Source organism: Phyllostomus hastatus, unplaced genomic scaffold (genome assembly GCF_019186645.2).
Source record: "Phyllostomus hastatus isolate PE091 unplaced genomic scaffold, TTU_PhHast_1.1 phas_contig_477, whole genome shotgun sequence".
NCBI classification, from domain to species: domain Eukaryota; kingdom Metazoa; phylum Chordata; class Mammalia; order Chiroptera; family Phyllostomidae; genus Phyllostomus; species Phyllostomus hastatus.
In genome coordinates this window covers 5,357,883-5,377,199 of record NW_025333889.1, presented here as the reverse complement: position 1 = coordinate 5,377,199, position 19,317 = coordinate 5,357,883, and the positions used below count along the sequence as shown (strand labels likewise).

Sequence of the window (19,317 nt, the reverse complement as noted above, 5' to 3'; positions counted from 1 at the left end):
CAAATTTAATCTATTCTCTTTAGACTCCTTCAGTCAGTCTCTACTGATGAGTGAATTCATCTTGTACTTCAGTGAAAGACTTAGACCAGTCAGAAAGCTCTATCTTATTTCACCTTGTCTTCTCAAAATGTCTTTATTTTGAATTCACTCTGTTCTTTGGAATTATATTGTCATTCCTCTTTTCCAAATTATCTTTCACTTAATTTTTTGATCTGACCTCTTTACTATATATACTTTGCAATCCTGCTGAATTAAGATATCTTCCTTTTTGCTTATAGAATCCATACTTTGAATATAGTTTCTTAGCTGTAACTTCTTTTTTGCGAACATGTTCTGATTTCCAATTAATGAAAAATAAAACCTCTCTTTATCCCTTAAGTCTCTTGCCTTCGTTATCAAGCTCTTTTAAAGGATTGCCTGTCCTTTTCTACCCAAGTCTGTAACCCTTACAATCAGATTGTTATCCCCAACATTTTACTAAAACAACTCTGAGAAAGTCACTGAGTAACACCGGTTACTGATTTTGTGCAATAGTCAGCAGTGCTGACGAAACTTTTCTCCTTAAAACTTATATATTTTCTTGGCTTCAGAATCACCCCATCCTCCTTGTTCTCTGTTTTTGTTACAGAATCTTCTAAATCCTATTCTACCCTCTTAATAGGCAGAGTTCCCTCAGTTTCCTGTCCTCTCCTGACTTCATCTCCCTCTTCATTTTCTTCCTCCATTCACTCTTTGGCTGTGGTTTCCATCCACTTGTTAAAGAAACTGGTAAGACACCTTTTCTAAGCTAATGGCTGTTATTCTGTGGCCATGAAATGAGACCAGCAACATACCTAAGGGTCAAGAGACCACAGACAAACCAGTTTCTCTGAGTTTCAACGTCTGCATTTATAAAGAGAGGTGATGTAACCTTCTCTGCCTACTTCGCAACACCATTTGACCCAATTGATCATTTCCCCCTCCTTACAATAGTTTCTTCTCTTGGCTTCCACTAGACCACACTCTGTTGGAGTTTCTCCTACCTCACTGGCTGTTCCTTCTTAGTCTTCTTTACTTGTTCTCTTACATCTCCTCAACATCTTGACATTGTGTCTCCTTCGAGACTCAGTGCTGTACCTCTTCTCCCCTCTGTCTGTGCTTAGTGATCTCATACACATTTGTGGCTCTAAATACTATCTATGTACTGTAATTTCCAAATTTGTATCTCTAGCCTGGACCTTTCCTTCAAATTCCAGACTCTTATGTTCAGTGACCTACTTATTATTTCCATTAAATGCCAAAAAAACCCTCAAACTCAGAATGTTCAAAACTGAACTTCTGCTCTTTCCCTCTAAATCTGCTCTGTTGGTTCCTTTATGTTAGTTAAACATAGTTGCATCCTTCCAGTGTCTTTCTCTTGCATCCTGCATTTTATCCATCAGGAAATCTTGTTGGTTCCACATACATGATACATATATATATGTATATATATATACTACTGCCACCTTATCCAAGTCACCTCATGTCTTGACTGGATTTCTGAGGTAGCCTCTTATCTGGTCTTCCTTCTGCCTTTGCCCTCTCTTTTCAGTAGGATAGCCAAATGACCCTTTTTTAAAAAGTCAGATCTTATTATTCCTTTGCTCAGAATCCTCTGACGGCCTTTCATTTCACTCATAGTAAAAGCCAAAGTTTCTGTAAAGCCCCCCATGATCTGGCCCATCCGCAGCTACTTTGCCTTCTTTACTGCACTCAAGCCATTGACCACCTTGCTGGTCCTCAAACATGCCAAGCATTGTTCCACCGGGAGACTTTCGCATGTACTGTTTCCTCTCCCTCCCTCAGCAATTTTCAAACCTTTTCATCTCATGGCACGTGTAAGCTAATTGCTAAAATTCTGCAGCACACCAAAAAATACATTTTTTGCAAAAAAAAAAAAATAGGTATAATCTTGATTCATGTACACCAAATGGCTATTATTGTGTTGGCCATTGTCTTTTTTTTTTTTTTTTAACAATCTAAGGGAAAAGAGGTCAGTGCTCCTGACTAAATAGTCAGAAATTGCATGTTTTAAAAATCCTGGTGGCATACTTGCAAATCACTGCCCTACCTAATACACTCCTCCTCCAGATAGCCACAGGGCTTGCTTGCTTCCTCACGGCCTTTCTGTCTTTGGTGCAATATCACCTTGTCATTGGAGCATAGCCTGACTGCTCGTCAGTGCTGCTTGTGCCTTCCTCTCCGGGCTCTTCCACTGCCCCTTACTTGATTCACTACTTTTGTTCTCCGTACTGCTTCACCTTTTTACTTACTTTATCATGTACTTATTTCTGTCTCCTACTAGAATGTGTCTTCATCATCTTTGTTCACTGATCTCTGAGTTTATTCCACTTGGAGTTTGTTAGTTTCTACTCTTTCAACAAAAGTGGGAAGGTCTTGACCATTGTTTCTTCCAATGTTCTTTCTGCCCCTCCCTCTTTTCTCCCTCTGGGACTCCCATTACACATATGTTGGTGTGCTTGAGGGTATCCCACGGGTCTCTTAGAGTCTGTTCATTTTTCTTCATTCTTTCCTCTTCCTGCTTCTCGAACTGGATAATCTCAATTAACCTAACTCATCCTTTCTTCTGCCTGATCACTTCTGCTGTTGAACTCCCTCTAATGAATTTTTTATTTCACTTATTGTACTTTTCAGTTCCAGAATTCCTGTTTGGTTTCTTTTTATAATTTTTACCTCTTTATTTGTATTCTCGATTTGGCGAGACATTGCTCTGTTTCCTTTGGTTATTTTCCCATGGTGGGTTGTTTTGTTTTGTTGTTGGGTTGGTTTTTTGGGTTTTTTTTTTTTATTCTTTTTTCTCTTTTTTTTAACTGTTTAAGCATATACATGATAGTTTATTTAATTTCAATACCTGAGCTTCCTCAGGGACCAGTTTATTAATTTCTCTTTTTCCTGTGGAGAGGCTGTACTTATTTCTTTGCATGCCTTGTAATTATTTTGTTGAAAACTGGACATCTTGGGTATTATAATTTAGCAACTCAAGAAATCAGATTCTCTCTCCTTCTGAGGGTTTGTTACTGCTATTCATTGTGAATTGTAGGTTGTTTAGTACTTTCAGTAGTTTTTAAAAGCCTGTATTCTATCTGTGTTCCATTAGCTTAGTGGTCAGCTGGTGTTTTCACAGTTTCCTTAAAGGTCTGGAGCCAAGAAAAGAAAAAAAGAAAGGGAAAAAAACCTCTCCCAGTCTTCGCAAGTTGGCTCTCTGTTGGGGCACTTCCGTGTTTAGCCAGCATTGTACCGTTCTCCCTTCACTCCTTGCTTGTGCAGAGCCTGAGGTGCAAGTTTAGGATTTCCTCGGGCCTTTCCTGAGCACGTCCAATCCTGAGCATGCATGTGGTCTTTGCAATCCCCCTGGTATATACAGGAGCTATTAAATAAAAGCCTTTAATTATCCTTTCCCTCACTCTTACTTTCTAGGCGTTTCTTCCTGTTTATAGCCTGTCCCGACTATTATCCCTTGCCCCAGGCTGCTCTGGCCAGCATTTTTGCCTTTAAATGTTTTCAGCAGATATTATCTGGGAAGTTGCTCCAGCTCTGAGAGCACTTTAAATTGGATAAAACAAAGGCAGGGTATTTCACTGGTCCTTCAGGGAGCTAGCTGCCATTGCTCCCTCTTGGAGCACAGGCTGCCGTTGGTTCTGCCATCTCCACTGCCACTCCGGGGAGCTGAAGGGGTAGGTGGACAGTGGTAAACAGCATCGCACACTCTTACAACACTGCAGCAGCAAGTGTCTTCATTTAGCTTCCCCTGGCTGTTTTTAAGTTTTTGACAACATTCCATCGTTCTCTAAAGGGTGATGCTGACTGTTTTGTCAGGTTATTGCCTGGTTATTGCCAGACAGCCGCTTATCTGCTTCTGCCAAGAGCTATAAGATACTTTGTAAAATATCAGTGAAGATATAGTATAGGTGATATCATGAACTGATGATGTCCTTTAGTCCGAGAATCCTTATACCTGGAACTATAATCTCTGATCACAAAGGACCCAAATATCTTTGGTGTAGATTCCCTAACACTGCAGGTCTTCCGTAATCACCTGTAATCAGCTATTAGAAGTGGACTTTTATCATCAGAACACTTATTTAAGTATCAAAAGTGAATTAAATTTTCTGAGAATACTTGTGTTCGTGTTTATAAAATCAAGGAAATAATAAATTCCTTTAATAATCTATAGGTTGATGGTAATCCACTCTACTTATTGGTTTGCTGATTTAAAGGGAGAGGGGTATGTGTGGTAATAATGCTCTAACTCTTTTGCAGCACCAAAATTTTTATTTACCTATCTTCCTGCTCTCTTTTAACATTATAAGCATTATATAAACATTATAACTCAAATCTCTTTTTGATCCAGCGTTGTGCTAGGAACCATCGTGTTACAAAGTGGTGACAGATCTGTGCCTGCTGTTAGGATTCTCTGGCCCCTCCCAACCTCTGGCCGTTCTTCCTCTTGTCCTTTCTTGGCTATCCCCTAACAGCATATTCTGTAACTCCTGTAAAATAGGGATTGAAAGTACCAACCTCATTGTTCTGAAGTCTAAGACATGCCCAGCACTAAGCCAGGCTCTCAGAAGCATTCAAACTCCAACCTTTCTTCCCTGCCCGTTGATAGAGCTCCTGTTTATTTGTCATGGGCTGAAGAACCAATGAACCTGTAAACCAAAAATGTGGATATAACATCCATAGGCCAGGTGGGGGCTTAGGTGGTAAAATGCATAGGTTTTGTGACCACCACTGCCAACTTCCAGCCTAAGGAAGGACTGAGTGAGCAGTTCCAAAACCCTTGAGCTCATGGTTCCCTGTGGGTATTTCCCATGTATCTCCACTGTGACCAGGGCTCGAGGAGGCCTTCTCAATTCCCCCTGCCGTACATGGAACAGTATAAGGTATATAGCAGAGGCCAAAGTATGCATGCCTGGCCTGTGCGGCTCAGTTGGTTGGAGTGTGGTCCTATAAACCGAAAAGTCACAGACCAGATTCCCAGTCAGGGCACATGCCTAGGTTGCAGGTTCGGTTCAGTCTGGACGTGTGCAAAGGGCAACCAAGCCATGTTTCTCTCCCCCTCTCTCTCTCCCTCCCTTCCCCTCTCTCTAAAATCAATGAGCATGCCCTCAAGTGAGGATTTTAAAAAAGACTTACTAGTTATAACTTTGAATATTACAGATTTGTCCAAAAATGCTGTCTGAGATTTTTTTATTGTTACTGATTTTAAAAGGAGGGAGAGAGAGAGAAACATCAATTTGTTTTTCCATTTATTTATACATTCACTAGTTGATTCTTGTATGTATCCTGACTAGGGTTTGAACTCACAACTTAAGACATATTGGGATGACGCTCTAACCAACTGAGCTACCCGGCTAGGGCCTATCGGAGATTTTTAAGAGCCATGTTTTTTATGGTGAAATAGCAGTTTCTTTGTATAAATCTCATGAATCTACATTCCTCTTTAAGATGTTCCCTCCCCCATTTTATATGACAGAAATTAATCTGATTATCAATATACCAAAAGATTCTCCAAAACCATACTAATTTTTTATTTTTTCTAAAGTCCAGTAAGATGATATTTTTTAAGAGGAGATATTGAAGGTAGGACAAAATTTGTAAAGTTTAGGACAGGATCTATGCGATTTTGTTTTTCTTGTGGTATTTTACGTGTAGTACATATTCAATAAATACTAAACTGAACTGATAAAATAAAAAACTACAAATAAGTGTAGCTTAGGATATAGAGTTTCCCGGAACAAAAAGTATGTTTGGGAAACTTTTTCTTCTCTTATTTTCCTGATAATGGATATCTTACGCATCTCTTTTACGTTGTGATGAAAACAGTTTTACAAAGTATATCCCCTCCTTTTAACCTCTAATGGTATTCACTTTTTTAAAAAGATTTTATTTATTTATTTTTAGGGAGGGTAAGAGAGGGAGAGAAACAACAATGTGTGGTCGCTTCTCGCACACCCCCTTCTGGGAACCTGGCCTGCAACCCAGGCCTGTGCCCTAGATTGGGAACGGAACCAACGACCCTTTGATTCTCAGGCGGGCCGGCACTCATTCCACTGAGCCACACCAGCCAAGGCAGTGTTCACTTTATTTCTAATAAACTAGCCAAAAAATAAAAGAGAACAGGAAAAGTTGACTGAATTTCCACAATATGTAGCTCCATTGTTGAAAACAAATCCAGCAAGCACACTTGTAATTATCTGAGTAAATATACTTTTAAATTCAACACATCAAAACGTAGTATTTGAATAAACCAACTCATACATAACACATTCCATGCTAATAAAATTATTTTTCAGGCATTAGATTTTTTGCTCTCTACCTCTCCCCACCCAGCAAACAAAATCCACTGTTTTTCCTGTGACTTAACCATTTATAGACATTTATTTTTCTAAATATGTTTATGGTGATGTAGAGATGAGCTTTTATTGATGATCAGGGATTAGTCATTTAAATGCTTATTTAACGAATGTTTAAGTGCTAATCCAAGAATGTTCTATAACAAACTAGAGGAATTATTTTGTGATTTTTATCTAAGGCAAATGTTTATATAGAAAAGCTAAGATTTAAGGATTATCAGAATCATCTGAAATGACCGAAAGAAAGGCAAATGGAATTAAATACTTGGTGTATTTTCTTTTAATTTGTAAGTATCACCCCATCTCTTGCCTTACATTGCCGCTCTCTTTATTCCCCTCCTTGCAGTTTGTTGAAGAAACAAGTGCATTATTGCTGTCAAGTTTCCCCCACTATATGGAATTTGCTGATTGCACCCTTATGTATAATATAATGTGTGTTTGGTCTTCTGTATTTTCTGTAAATTGGTAGTTCAATTTTTCTCTCTTCTCTCTCTCCTCTCTCTGGAGGGGCGGGACTAGCCGTGTGCATAAGGTCTAGTTGTTTCTCATTTTATGAAGTTAGCAGTCATTGATAATTATGCTGAGGTCCATTAATTTATTCCAGGTTGCAAAATGGTGATGATATCATTTATCTTTTTTTTTTTTTCATTTATTACCCATTACTTTAAATTTTAAAATATATACATGCATTATATGCGCATACATGTTTGGATAAAGATTAATGTGCAGTTTTGCTTTCAGTAAATGTTTGCATTACTGTCTTTGCTTAGAAAGATTCTTTTGTCCTTTTAGAGCTACCTGCTGAAAAATTGAGGTAAACAAAAAATAGTACGGTTTTACTGTACTCTTGAGATTGAATGTCTAAGCTAATTTATTAAAGAATGTGTCATTCCTTTTCTTAACACTTTCCTAAAGAATGTGTCCCAGTTGGAGCTGTTTTTCAACTGAGAAACTTACAAGAATTTTATGTGCTTTTGAGTTTATAGCCCTCATAACCTAGTTTAGTCTTTATGGTAATCAGCTAGGTAAAGCTCTGCATTAAGCTCCCAGTGTTTATGTTCCCAGACAAAATTTTTTCTAAGTCTCATGAAATTATTAATGCCCTGTTCTAAGTATACTTTTTTAACAAGTAGGGATCATAAAATAAATAAAGTTTTAAGATACATTTGGTTAAGCTCTTTGCAGTGAGTCCGTTTTTCCCTTGAATACCCTGCACTTGCTTAGAGGTAAGGGGTAAGTATTCTATGTGCCATTAGCTCCCTAAAAAGCCAGTGAGAAAATCTGGAGGTAAGGACCCTGAGTAAAAATAAGAGTCCAAACGATAGCATACTAGTAGCCAAATTCCAGGTTCTGACCCAAAGACTGTTGGTGGTTATGCATCTAGATTTCAGTGGTTATAGTATAGCATTATACTATACCACACCACCAACTCTCCCCAGCACAAACAAAGTAGAGCAAGTATCGTTTTATGGATAGAACAATGAAAGCTTAGAGAGATTTGGTGATTGCCACTCTCTTAATAAATGGCTGCTCTAGAATTGGTATCCAGGTCGTTCTGATTCTAAGCCCATATTCTCTCTTCCACAAAAAACTGAAGACAGGAGACAAAAGAGGCAAAAGGATAATTTAAGGAATTACTGTATTATCTCCAGTGAGAGGTGATTGGGGCTTGAAACAGAAACAAGATTCAAGGGTTTCGCTTGACTTGGTAGCAGGTTAGATGTGGGGGGTGAGGGAATAAGATGATTTGAGTTCCTGGGTGCATATGCGTGATCATGGTAGGAGAAGCAATGTAGGGGAGACATGCTCTTTATTCCTCTTACTCCGTATGGAATTGTGGACGTAAGTGGAGTTGTTTGGTGGTGTATGTAGTTAATGACATTCAGTCAGTTCTTTGAAATTTAGGATGCTGCTCAGATTTTTTGGAATCTGTTGTTGGTAGGGAGTATAGGGGAGTTAAAGGTGGGGGAGGTATATGGTCTTAATTCCTGTGTCACTGTGTTAGCATGTGGCACTTGCCTAATGAATTATGAATTTATAATTCTACCAAAGGACTTCCCACAGGGGTGGACTCCATGTGCTTAGAACAGTGTGTCTGCCTACATACGTATATTGCTATACTTTTGCTCCTCTAGTGAAGATAAATTAGAAAAAAGACACCCTATTCATGAAAGCTTTCTGTTTTATTAGTATGATTTAACATAGGTTGCAGAAAATACTCAATAAACAGTAGTTAATCGCCAGTAAGCGGAAAGAACAGAATTCATGTGTACAGTTTATGGGCCGATGATGCGGCAGTGACTTGTGCATATACCCTTGCACAATTCCTGTTCTGTGGAAGGTTTGCACAAATACTAACATTGACAAGATGACTATTAGCTGCAAGCCAAGAAATTTTATCGAAACTACAAATCAGAACGTAGTTACCTATCCCAGTGCGTGTTTTATTTTTTTAAAGCAGGCATTCCCCAGACCAACCTATACGTGGTCTCCCTACTGGGAACCTCAAAGCACATAAAATTAAAAGATACTCAGCCCTTATGAAGTAACACTCACAGGTACTTATTAACTCTACCTTTTTTTGATTATTTAGCTGAATTATAAACTTAAGGGGGAAGGGGAACAGTGAAGGTCTTGATATTTTTTTCAGTGGTTAACCATTAGGCCTTGAACTGGTAGAGTCTCTAAATATAAATTTAGTTTGTCTCCCTCTGTCTTTTACTAAAATACAATAAAAATTATTTTATCTTTAGTACCTAGCACTATGCTAATAATTTGTGGAAATATAAGACAGCCTCAGCTCTTGGCCCTTGAGACTTTTACAGTCTTGAATGGTATTTGTAATGAATTAGTGCTTGAGTTTGTCAGAGATTTTGAGTATCACATTATAAACAGAGCTTTAAGTTCTTAGCCTATCAGGAGTAAAAAGTAAAATTTAAATGATGGCACTATCAACTAGAAGTTGCAGAATAACTCTCTTTGGTGTACTATCACTTTAAATTTCATTTTTATTTCATAGGAATATTTCTCATTGAAGCTACAGAATTTTTGTAAAGTGGAACAGACCTTATGGAACTTCTAGTCCCATTCCTTTTTGGGGATGAAGGAACCTTAAAGCATTTGGTTAATTAAACCTTTTCTAAATTATCCAACTATTTATAGACAAAAACAGGAACTTGAACATGGGTTTTTTACTCCATGGCATCCTCTTTATAGAACTTACTGTTTATTTCAGGATGCATGTAAGTTACTAGCTCCTTTGTTTTTTATATTATTCCAGCAAAATAGTCAAGAAAAATTATCTCTGATTATAGAAAAGAAAAGGTAAGGGACTTCCCTAGTGCCCTATACTAAGAAATTAGCAAAACTAAGGCTAGAACCAAGATCTGCCACTTGATAATATATTGCTTTTTTTTTTTTCACAACCTAAACTGTTTTTCCATATTGTTGCTGTTAGTATTTTTCCAAATTATTCATACTAGGAAACTTTGTCAAACTGAGAACACATTTAAGCAGTGATGTGCTCTGTTGTCCATCCTTCCCTTACCGCAAAATAATCCAACCTTCCTTCATAGCAAAATTGCACTTTTATAGACAGTTTTCATAAACTTGACTATACTCCATTTGAAATTTGAATATACCACTCACCGGAGTTTGAAGCTAGAGAACAATTTCAGCATTGAATTGTAGGCTTGAATTGGTCTATAGATAATAACTGCTTTCATTCACAATGGGATAGTCTTTTTAAAAAAATGTATTGAAATGTAATATATGGATAGTTTTTTTAAAACAGATCTTATTGAAGTGTAATATACAACTCATACATCTGAAAACTTGCTCAAAATCATTAGCCTACAACTTGAATTTTCACAACTGAATATACCTCTGTAACTAGAACCTAGTTCAAGATCATTACCAGCCTCCTATAAACTCTCCTTACATTTTTTTCTAGTTACTACCCCACCTGTCCTGCTGCTTCTCAAGGATAACCACTATAACAAGGGAGTCTTTTAGAGGTCGGATACTTCATTAGTCAGGGTTGGTTTTTTTCCTTTACTTTGTCACAAACGTAAGAGGATGACAAAAGAACAATTTCTCTATTATCACACCAAAGTTATTGCTGAAGACAAAAAAATGAGAATTTTATGCTTACCAAAGCTACTTTATCAGTTTAATAATAATATTCAACCAGAGTAATACAGGGAAATGTAAATCTTTCATGCAGCTTTGGAAACATCCTGGAATCTCTATAAATGACTTCTGTCTCCTGAAACAAAACACAGAGTAAGCAGGGAACCTAAGAATGGATATAGAGCAGTGTGTACCCCCTCATCACCATGGTTATTCCCAACTATGGAGGAGGCGCAAGGGAATGACCGTAATTCTGTAAGGTGGAACTGTGGCTGAGGAATCTCTGGCACATTCCTCTTTCTTTGCATTTATTCTCTGAATATTGAAGGCAGATTTCTATTATCAGTAATTAGAATTCTGTAGATTTTTAATTCTGCAATTTCTGTTCATTATTAATTATAGCTGTTGTTTCCCATAACTTTAAAAAAATTGGTGCCCAAACCAAAAGGTTGCAGGTTCGATTCCAAGTCAGGACATATACCTAGGTTGCAGGTTCTGTTCCAGGTCAGGGCACATGAGGGAGGCAACCAATCAATGTTTCTCTCACATTGGTGTTTCTCTCCTTTTCTCCCTCCCTCCCTCTCTCTCTAAAATCAATAAACATATCCTCGGGTGAGGATTTTTTAAAATTGATTAAAATTATCTCATCTTGACTTAAAATATGGTATATATAACACTATCTTCACTTTCTCTGTGTCTCATCAGGACCCCTGAGCAGTGCCCCAGCGTCGTTTCGTTGCTGTCAGAGAGTTACAATCCGCACGTGCGCTATGGAGCTGCCATGGCCCTGGGTGTCTGCTGTGCTGGTACAGGAAACAAGGTAAAGCCCAGTGCCAGTGGGGCCAGTTCTTTCCTGGCGCCAGACTGTTTTCCTTCACAGAAAAGTTTATGTAACAGCTGTGAAAATACAGGCGTGGTGTGATCGCTGAGACTTAACTTGCCTCACAGAGCTTCCCAGAACTTCCTTGCTTTACTGTGCTGGACGGCGCAGAGCCGTTGAAGAACAAACTACCACATTATGTGGGTGGCTGTAATGAAAAAAATGCTTTTGACTTTTTTTTAAGCACCGATTTCTTTTTTAAAAGAAGATAAAGTTGGGTTTTTTTTTCTGTAAAGGGCTACTTCTCACCATTTTACGTGGTTATTTTACATGTTTAATTTGCAGAATTAGTATTGTGGATATCAAGGTTCTCATCTGAGGCCACCAAAATCAAGTCAGTTTGATTCCTTTGGTTTGATTTTAAATGAATAATTTTAACTGCTTTTTTTTCTGTTTTCTCCTCACAAACTTAATAGGTAACCTAATATTTGTTAAACCCTCAAAAGTGACAAAGCATTGGGTTAGGCAGGTCGATGATTTGAAAACATAATTCATCGTGAGATTCATAAAGAAATGCCCTATTGCTTAAATAACAAGCACTTTTGATTCACAAAACATAATTGAAGCTAGGAATTAAAATAGGCATTTTACTGCATGTAGCAGAAATTGTGTAAAAATTTATCCAATATTCTCATTCTGTCTCCTTACCCTGTGTTGTTTTTCTTCGTAGTACCACCCCCTGACATATTTTTACAGCTATTTTATTTACTGTCTGACTGCTCTCCACTGAAATGTAAAGTCCCTGGGAACAGTGTGTTCACTGCTAGAATCTGAAGTCAGACCTGGCACATAGTAGACTTTCAGTAAATACTTGTCAGATGACTGACAGAGAGGCTATCATTTAAGGATTTGATGGTGAACAAGTTGGACGTGACATCTGCCCTTACTGAGTTTTATTTTTTTAATGTTTTCATTTCTTTTGGGTGAGAAGTTCTTATATGAGAATGTTTCTTCACTTTCATTAGAAATGTCATTGGGTATATAAAATGCAGTTTATAGAAATTGGCCTTCACATAGTTGCATGTTTTATCAAGTGTTTTCCCCTTCGGGTCTTTAGTAGACATTTATGTCAGGCCTCATAAGTTATATGTAAATTAGATTTTTTTTGCCTCTCCAGATTATTCTAAACTTAATATCTAGGAGCAAATGTTCTTTGAGACACAGCATCTGACAAGTTAATTCAATGAAAAATTTTTATTACTCATACTAAACAAGTCTGCTTTATTTCTAAGATAGTTTGTATAATCTTCGTATCATTACCTATCTGAAGTTTGATGCTTTATTTTTGTTTCTTAAAAACCTGAGTCATCTGTTTATTCTAAAATATATCTTTGCTATCATATCACATGCCTCAAAGGCCAATTGTGTCTTTTAACTTGTAAGTTGGAAATTTGGTTGTATTTTTATCATGAATACTTCATAAGAAATATTAACTATATCAGTAATGTTTGAAAAACTTACTCCCCTGCACAATGTCATTACATTTTTTAATAAAGTAGAGAGAAAGAAAACACTTAGCTGATATGTGTAATATCTGTTAATAGCTTTGATTTTTTAAAAACAGATAAATACACTCACACACCCCATAGTGATATTTGGGTCCCATAAGATTATAATGGCCCTGGCTGGTGACTCAGTTGGTTAGAGTGTTGTCTCTTACACCAAAAGGTTACAGGTTGGATTCCCGGTCAGGACACACACCTAGATTGCGAGTTTGATCCCCTGCCAGGGCGCATTTGGAAGGCAATTGATCAGTGCTTGTCTTTCACATCAGTGTTTCTCTCTCTCTCCCCACATACCTCCTCTTTCTCTAAAATCAATAAACAAGTCTTTGGGTGAAGATTTTTAAAAAAGATTTTAATGGAGCTGGAAAATGCCTATCACCTAGTAATGTCATAACCATGGTAACATTGGTTAGTGCACCACCATGTTACTCATGTGTTCGTGGTGATGCTGGTGTAAACAAACCTACTGCACTGCCAGCCATATAAAACTGCACACATACAATTACAACAGCAGGGTGTACCACCTAGGTTTATGTAAATACACTCCATGATGTTTGCCCAATGACAGAATCACCTGACTCTTCATTTCTCAGAACGTGTCCCAGTGAGAAGCAGCATGAGACTATAAATGCACATTGTTAATGTTCTGCAAGGAGTCATTATAAGTTATGGGGCAAAAGAGTTCTTGGTCAAATACCATTGACAAATGCTAGGGGAAACTAAAGTTCCAGCAATTCCTTTAGTGAGGCTTCCTGGAGCTTCTGTACATTCTAGAGCCTTTGATATGCTATATGTATTTGAATCTAGAAGAGGAGATAATGTGTAGTACGCAGGAACTCGCACTTATTTAATCAAGGAATCCTTTTCTCACAGTACTGATCCCATTCTGAAGGACGTGAAGCTGGGGAAATCCTGTTGCATGTGGTCATTTTAAGTGTGACTGTGAAGTCCATTCTAGCACTATTTGATTTAATTATTTTACTGTTCTAACAAATACAGTCTTTTGGGGGAGCGCAGTTTATCTTTGTTCTTATTTGTTTCAATTTAGTTTTATAAAATTATCTAGGACATAAAATAAAAAATACAAAATTTTTCAGAATTATCTAGGTCATTGCCATACCCTGGTATTTGAAGGAAGTTGGATACTTAATTCAGGTTTTGGAGTCAAATTGACCTAAATTTGCTGCTTATGTGACTTTGGGAAAATTACTTACCCTTTCTAACTCTCAGTTTCTTTGTTCATAAAGATTATTTTATATTGCTGTTGTTTTGTTTATGTTTTATTTTTAGGATTAAGAGGATTATACGGGATAACATATATAAAATACCACTCTGCCTGGAAAATAATAGGTGCTTATCAAACTAATCTCATTTTCTCTTTCTTTTTGACCTCTTTTACCTCAAGACAGGACTGTTCATGTTCTACAAGCTTTTCACACCGTCAGTTATATTGAAACTTAAAGCATACTAAGTTCTAAACTATTGCACCTAGTCTTAAATTAACTTTTATTACAATGTCAGATGAAAGTATTAATTTTAGAATGGCAATAAATAATTTGAAAACCCAGCTATATCAACTTTATTTAAGGGTTTGTGTTTTGTTTTGTTTTTTAATATTTTCAGGAAGCAATTAATTTGCTAGAACCAATGACAAATGACCCTGTGAACTACGTGAGGCAAGGGGCTCTCATAGCTTCGGCTCTCATCATGATCCAGCAGACTGAAATCACTTGTCCGAAGGTGAGCAGACAGAACAGATCTCTAGAATAGATGTGGTTCAGGCTTTTCTTTAGTGACTTATCTTCTTTTGAGGACATTTTACCTCACATATGGTGAACATAGAACTCATAGGAATTAAAGGGGTAGGAAAATAGGAAAACTTAAAATATATAATACTCTTTAAATGCATTTTTTACAGATTTTTGGTCACTTTGTTGACTCAGCTGAGTAACTGTACTTGAAAAATTAGAACTCATGAGTTGATGAAATCATAAAAACTAACTTTAATTTTTGCCTCCTACTGTCCTTTTAAAATTTATTCAGTGAGATAACTTGTTCCTCTGATACAGAGTGTAAACTTGGGTGGCCCATGACTTTTCTGACCCATCCTTCAGTCTCAGTTTACAAATGACACATCCCGATTCTCTGTTACAATGTCATTGCCCTCATGGGTGACCTCTTGGGCCGGGTTTCCGATGGCCCCAGGACATTTTTCTTCTCCTGACCCACATCTGTCCAAAGAAACACTCCTACGAATTTTGCCCTTCTTGTAGGTGGGAGTGTAATAGGCTCTCAGTGCAGCTTAGCCTGCTCCTTGTCTCTCTCATCCTCTCTCCCTCACTGCCACTCCCTCCCCTCGCCCTTCTTCCTTTCACCCGTCTTTTCTCTCTGCTTATGCCTCACTCAATAGCAGATGCCTCTTCCTGTCGGTTCACAGTGACCACTGATCATGCTGAGCTCTCCAAGTGGTCCCTCTGAAGCCCATTTTGTTGAGAAACGGAAAATACATACATCTTATTTACATGTAGTAAAAATCACCTTGTTTGATATATATATTACATAGATGCAATAGCTTGTGTAGTAATCTCAGATCTTTTAATTCTTAACTTAAAATTAGGGCAGTTAACAGCCTTGTATTAAGTCTGTAGTGGCAATAGGGGAAAAAATTGGCATACTGTCATCTGCCCCATCAAGCAGAAATACGGCATCCTCCTTGTCAGCAAAGTACATTGATTTGGTGCAGAGGTGGGTAGAAGAGAAAAATTTCTAGAACTCATCAATTACTCATTCTCATTTTCTAGAACATTATTTAATAGATTTCAGTTTCTAAGCAGTTGCTATCATTTTTGTTTCCTTTATTCAGTGCTGCTTTCTCTTTGTCAACATCATTTAAGACTTCCAAAAATCATACTATTGCAAAGATAGAATCAGTCTTCTCATCCTGTCTTAATTATTGTCTTCTGAAACCTTTTTCAGACACCTCATTTTTTTTTCCTGGTTTCTGTTTTAAATATAGCAGTTAGATTATAAGTACCTTTCACATATTTTATTTCTGCTTTTGATCTTCTTCTAATCGCAGTGTCATAAAGAAGGAAGTTTAGGCCATGGAATGTATCTTCCCTAATGGTAATTTATAGATATTTATTCACTTTGACCTCACCTGTCAGTTTCACGTTATTTGTTTTGTGAAGAAGATAATGTTTTACCATCTTCCCATCTCTGCTGTAGGACTTCATGGATTTTACAATCATAAGCTTTGTACCAGCAATTGGCAGTGTCTTTAGAATAGGGATGGGGTAGGGTAAACTGTGTAGTTTGAGAAAAAATTCAACTATTTATTCTAATAAATAAATAATTTTTCTTATATTTAGAGAAAGTAAAATAAATATAGCAGTTTATATAATGAGTATTTTTAAATAATTCTATCAAATATTGTTGAACCGAGTCTTAGCTGATGTGAATACATGGGGCACTCGTCCATCTTCAGGCTGTATCAGAATCTTAGGTATTCAGAATGCTGAGGTACAGCTACAGCTGGTAGGCCTTGCCACTAATATAAACTCGGTGGCAAAAGTCAAGTGTGTATCCCCAGACTGCAAAAGCAAGACTGTACGACAGTATCAAGGAAAGTGCTCTTTCAGGAAGCACTATCCCTTAGAGTGACATTGTGCTCAGCTCATGAATTCTTAAAGTTCTGTTGTTTGCTGCTATTAAACATGTGATAGTTTTGTGGACTGGAATCTCTGTCATCTCCCTTTTATCTGATCATTGCTAATAAGACAATATTAACCATCTTTTGTGGTGGTATGAACATTTTGCTGAAAAGAAAAAGCTGTTAGCAAGTTTGAAGTGAAGTTCTAAAGGCTACAAAGTCCTAGTTACAGGGTTGTAAACCAGTCCATGAAATAAAATGGAAACACCTCAAATCAAAACTATTGCCTCATCCTCAAAAGAATCAAAACAGGACATTTCTCAGATATTTTGTGAGATGTACAGTGGAAATTTCCAAAGGGAATGTTTTTATGTAATCACAACACAGATCACATACTTTCACAGAGTGCCGTCTTAACGCTTAGTTCTACACGTTGTGGGCTTAGTCTAAGGCTCTCAGTACATCTTTGCTTTTCTTCTGCTGGTTTATTTGCTCGCTCACTCTCACAGACACAGACCCAGCAACATGTACACCCCTAGGTGATTAAAAACTCAATTTAGAAAGCTTTTGGACCACAGGCCCAGAACCGGTTAACTGGAATAATGTCCTCTGGACATTAACTAGAATAGGTCCTTGGAGCTGTTTTCTCTCAAGATCCCTACTCTACTCTTTGTGAAGGATCTAGCTTTTGTTTTTATTTGTGTATGAAATCTGCCTTTAGTAGTTACTTGAACATGTGTGTCGTATCATCTATAGGATCAGACAGAAATGTCACTGTAAGAATAGATCTGGTGCTCCCCTGGCCTGCTACCATCTGCCCTAAGGTCGGCTACAGGGAAGCTTCTCCCACCACTGAGCAGGTACCCTTTTTTGAAGTAGGATTATTTGGTCAGGCTTAATAAATTTTTTGAGGTTCTAAAATCCAGTATGAGTGGATTAGGCTATTGTGAGCTATCAAGGTAACCTAGAAATATTTCCGAAGAGAATGTGTGAGCTTATTTTCGGTTTTCACATATTTATTGAGGGCCACAGGGGAGGGGACCTCCTCCCAGTCAACGGAGCTGTTCACAGTTTCTTCAGCCCACTTCAGGCTTAGACCCCGGGGCCTTAGGGGGTAGCTGGGTCACACCGGGCATGGTCCCATCTCAGACGGCACTGGGTAGTGGTGGGTGTGACCTGGTTGATCATGGCGGCATACTTGGTGTAGAGGCTGAAGGAAGGCGGAACTGCAGCGAGGCCCCTGATGGTGAAGGACGCAGCCAGCACCCGCTCCTTGGCCCAGGCGTTCCTGAGGAAGGCAGCGAGTCTCCTGCCATCTTGGCCTTGGCAGCCAATGTGTGAGCTTTTATAAGATGAAATTATGAGCGTGAAATTTTACTATCATATGGTGATATTTTATAGCACACCACATCTATAAATAGTAATCTGTATTACCGTACTCTTGCCTTAAGAGAGGGACTTGGATTCTAACAGTGTCAGTGGTAATGTAAAGGAAGGGCTACAAACGTGTAACACTAATAAAATTGAGAAGGGATCTAAAAACATTATCTGGGCTATTGAAAATGGGGAAATCATGAAAGCATTGACAGAAATATCTTAAAAGAAGAATAAAGAATTTTCATTTTAGGTGTGTTGAACTTGAGATGATAGCAAGTCCATTGGACATAAGATGAGAGCATAGCAAAATATTCAGACTGAAGAAAGAGATTTGGGACTAGTCACAAAGAAATTTTATAAGTGCAGCCCTGGCTGGCATGGCTCAGTGGATTGTGTGCTGGGCTGCAAACCACAAGGTCACCAGTTCGATTCCCAGTCAGGGCACATGCCTGGGTTGCAGGCCTGGTCCCCAGTTGAGGGCTCCCAGGAAGCAGCCACACGTCAATGTTTCTCTCCCTGTCTTTCTCCCTCCCTTTCTCTCTTATTAAGAATAAATAAATAAAATTTTAAAAATGCATGAATTTGGAGAAGGAGGATTTTAGATAATCATGCAGTAGAATGCATGGATCACAAAGTTGCCTAAAATTTAATTGTTTCTTCTATGAGATTATTATCATAATATAAATTGGGAAATTAATATGATTTTCTTCTGCAAATTCTAGATTGTTTTATGTGAGGGGTATACTGTTCATAACAATGAAATTGACTCAGAAAATTATGACCATGGCCATGATTGCAGTGAGTTTGTGATGGCAAGGAAACCAGTCATTTCACCCATCTTACTTCAGATTTCAAGTTTATAAAATAGAGGAGGTGCACCAGATAATCTCGAAGTTGACTTCCAAATTTAAGATACTGTTGTACCTTACAAAAACAATTCTTTATGAAAATTCATGAGCATTAAGTACTGCTACATAAGTAGTAAAATGTGAAGAAAATTTAAATTATTAAAAACTAGCTTTTTAAAGTAGTATACTTAATATTAATTACATAAGCCCATTATATATTTGCATTGTTTTTTTTTTTTATTCCTCTTTCTGTTTCATTGGATGCTTTCCTATTGTTTTGGGTGCAGTTTTATATTTAAAGTCTTCTTATACTATACATAGTGTTTTTATCCAGTGTTCCTTTTTGTGAGTTCTTGAAATATTTTATAAATCTTTACACCATAAAATTTCCATCCTATATAAGGAAATGTAAGTGTTCTTCTAAAATAAGTTCAGAATCAAAGGAATTTGACTGGTTGAACCAGAATAAAAGCATTAAAACTTAGGATTTTTAAAACTAGCAGGGAATTTTGTGATGAGCTAATCATGC

At 37.5% G+C, this 19,317-nt stretch overlaps 1 protein-coding gene across 1 annotated transcript in view; it reads left to right on the top strand.

The window, feature by feature from the left end:
• Positions 1-19,317, top strand: part of PSMD1 (proteasome 26S subunit, non-ATPase 1) — a 94,291-nt gene that overhangs the window by 53,108 nt on the left and 21,866 nt on the right. Inside the window, exons 17-18 of the mRNA XM_045845697.1 lie at positions 11,232-11,346; positions 14,535-14,651. Of these exons, the coding sequence (XP_045701653.1) occupies positions 11,232-11,346; positions 14,535-14,651 (232 nt within the window). The remainder of the gene's footprint in view (positions 1-11,231; positions 11,347-14,534; positions 14,652-19,317) is intronic.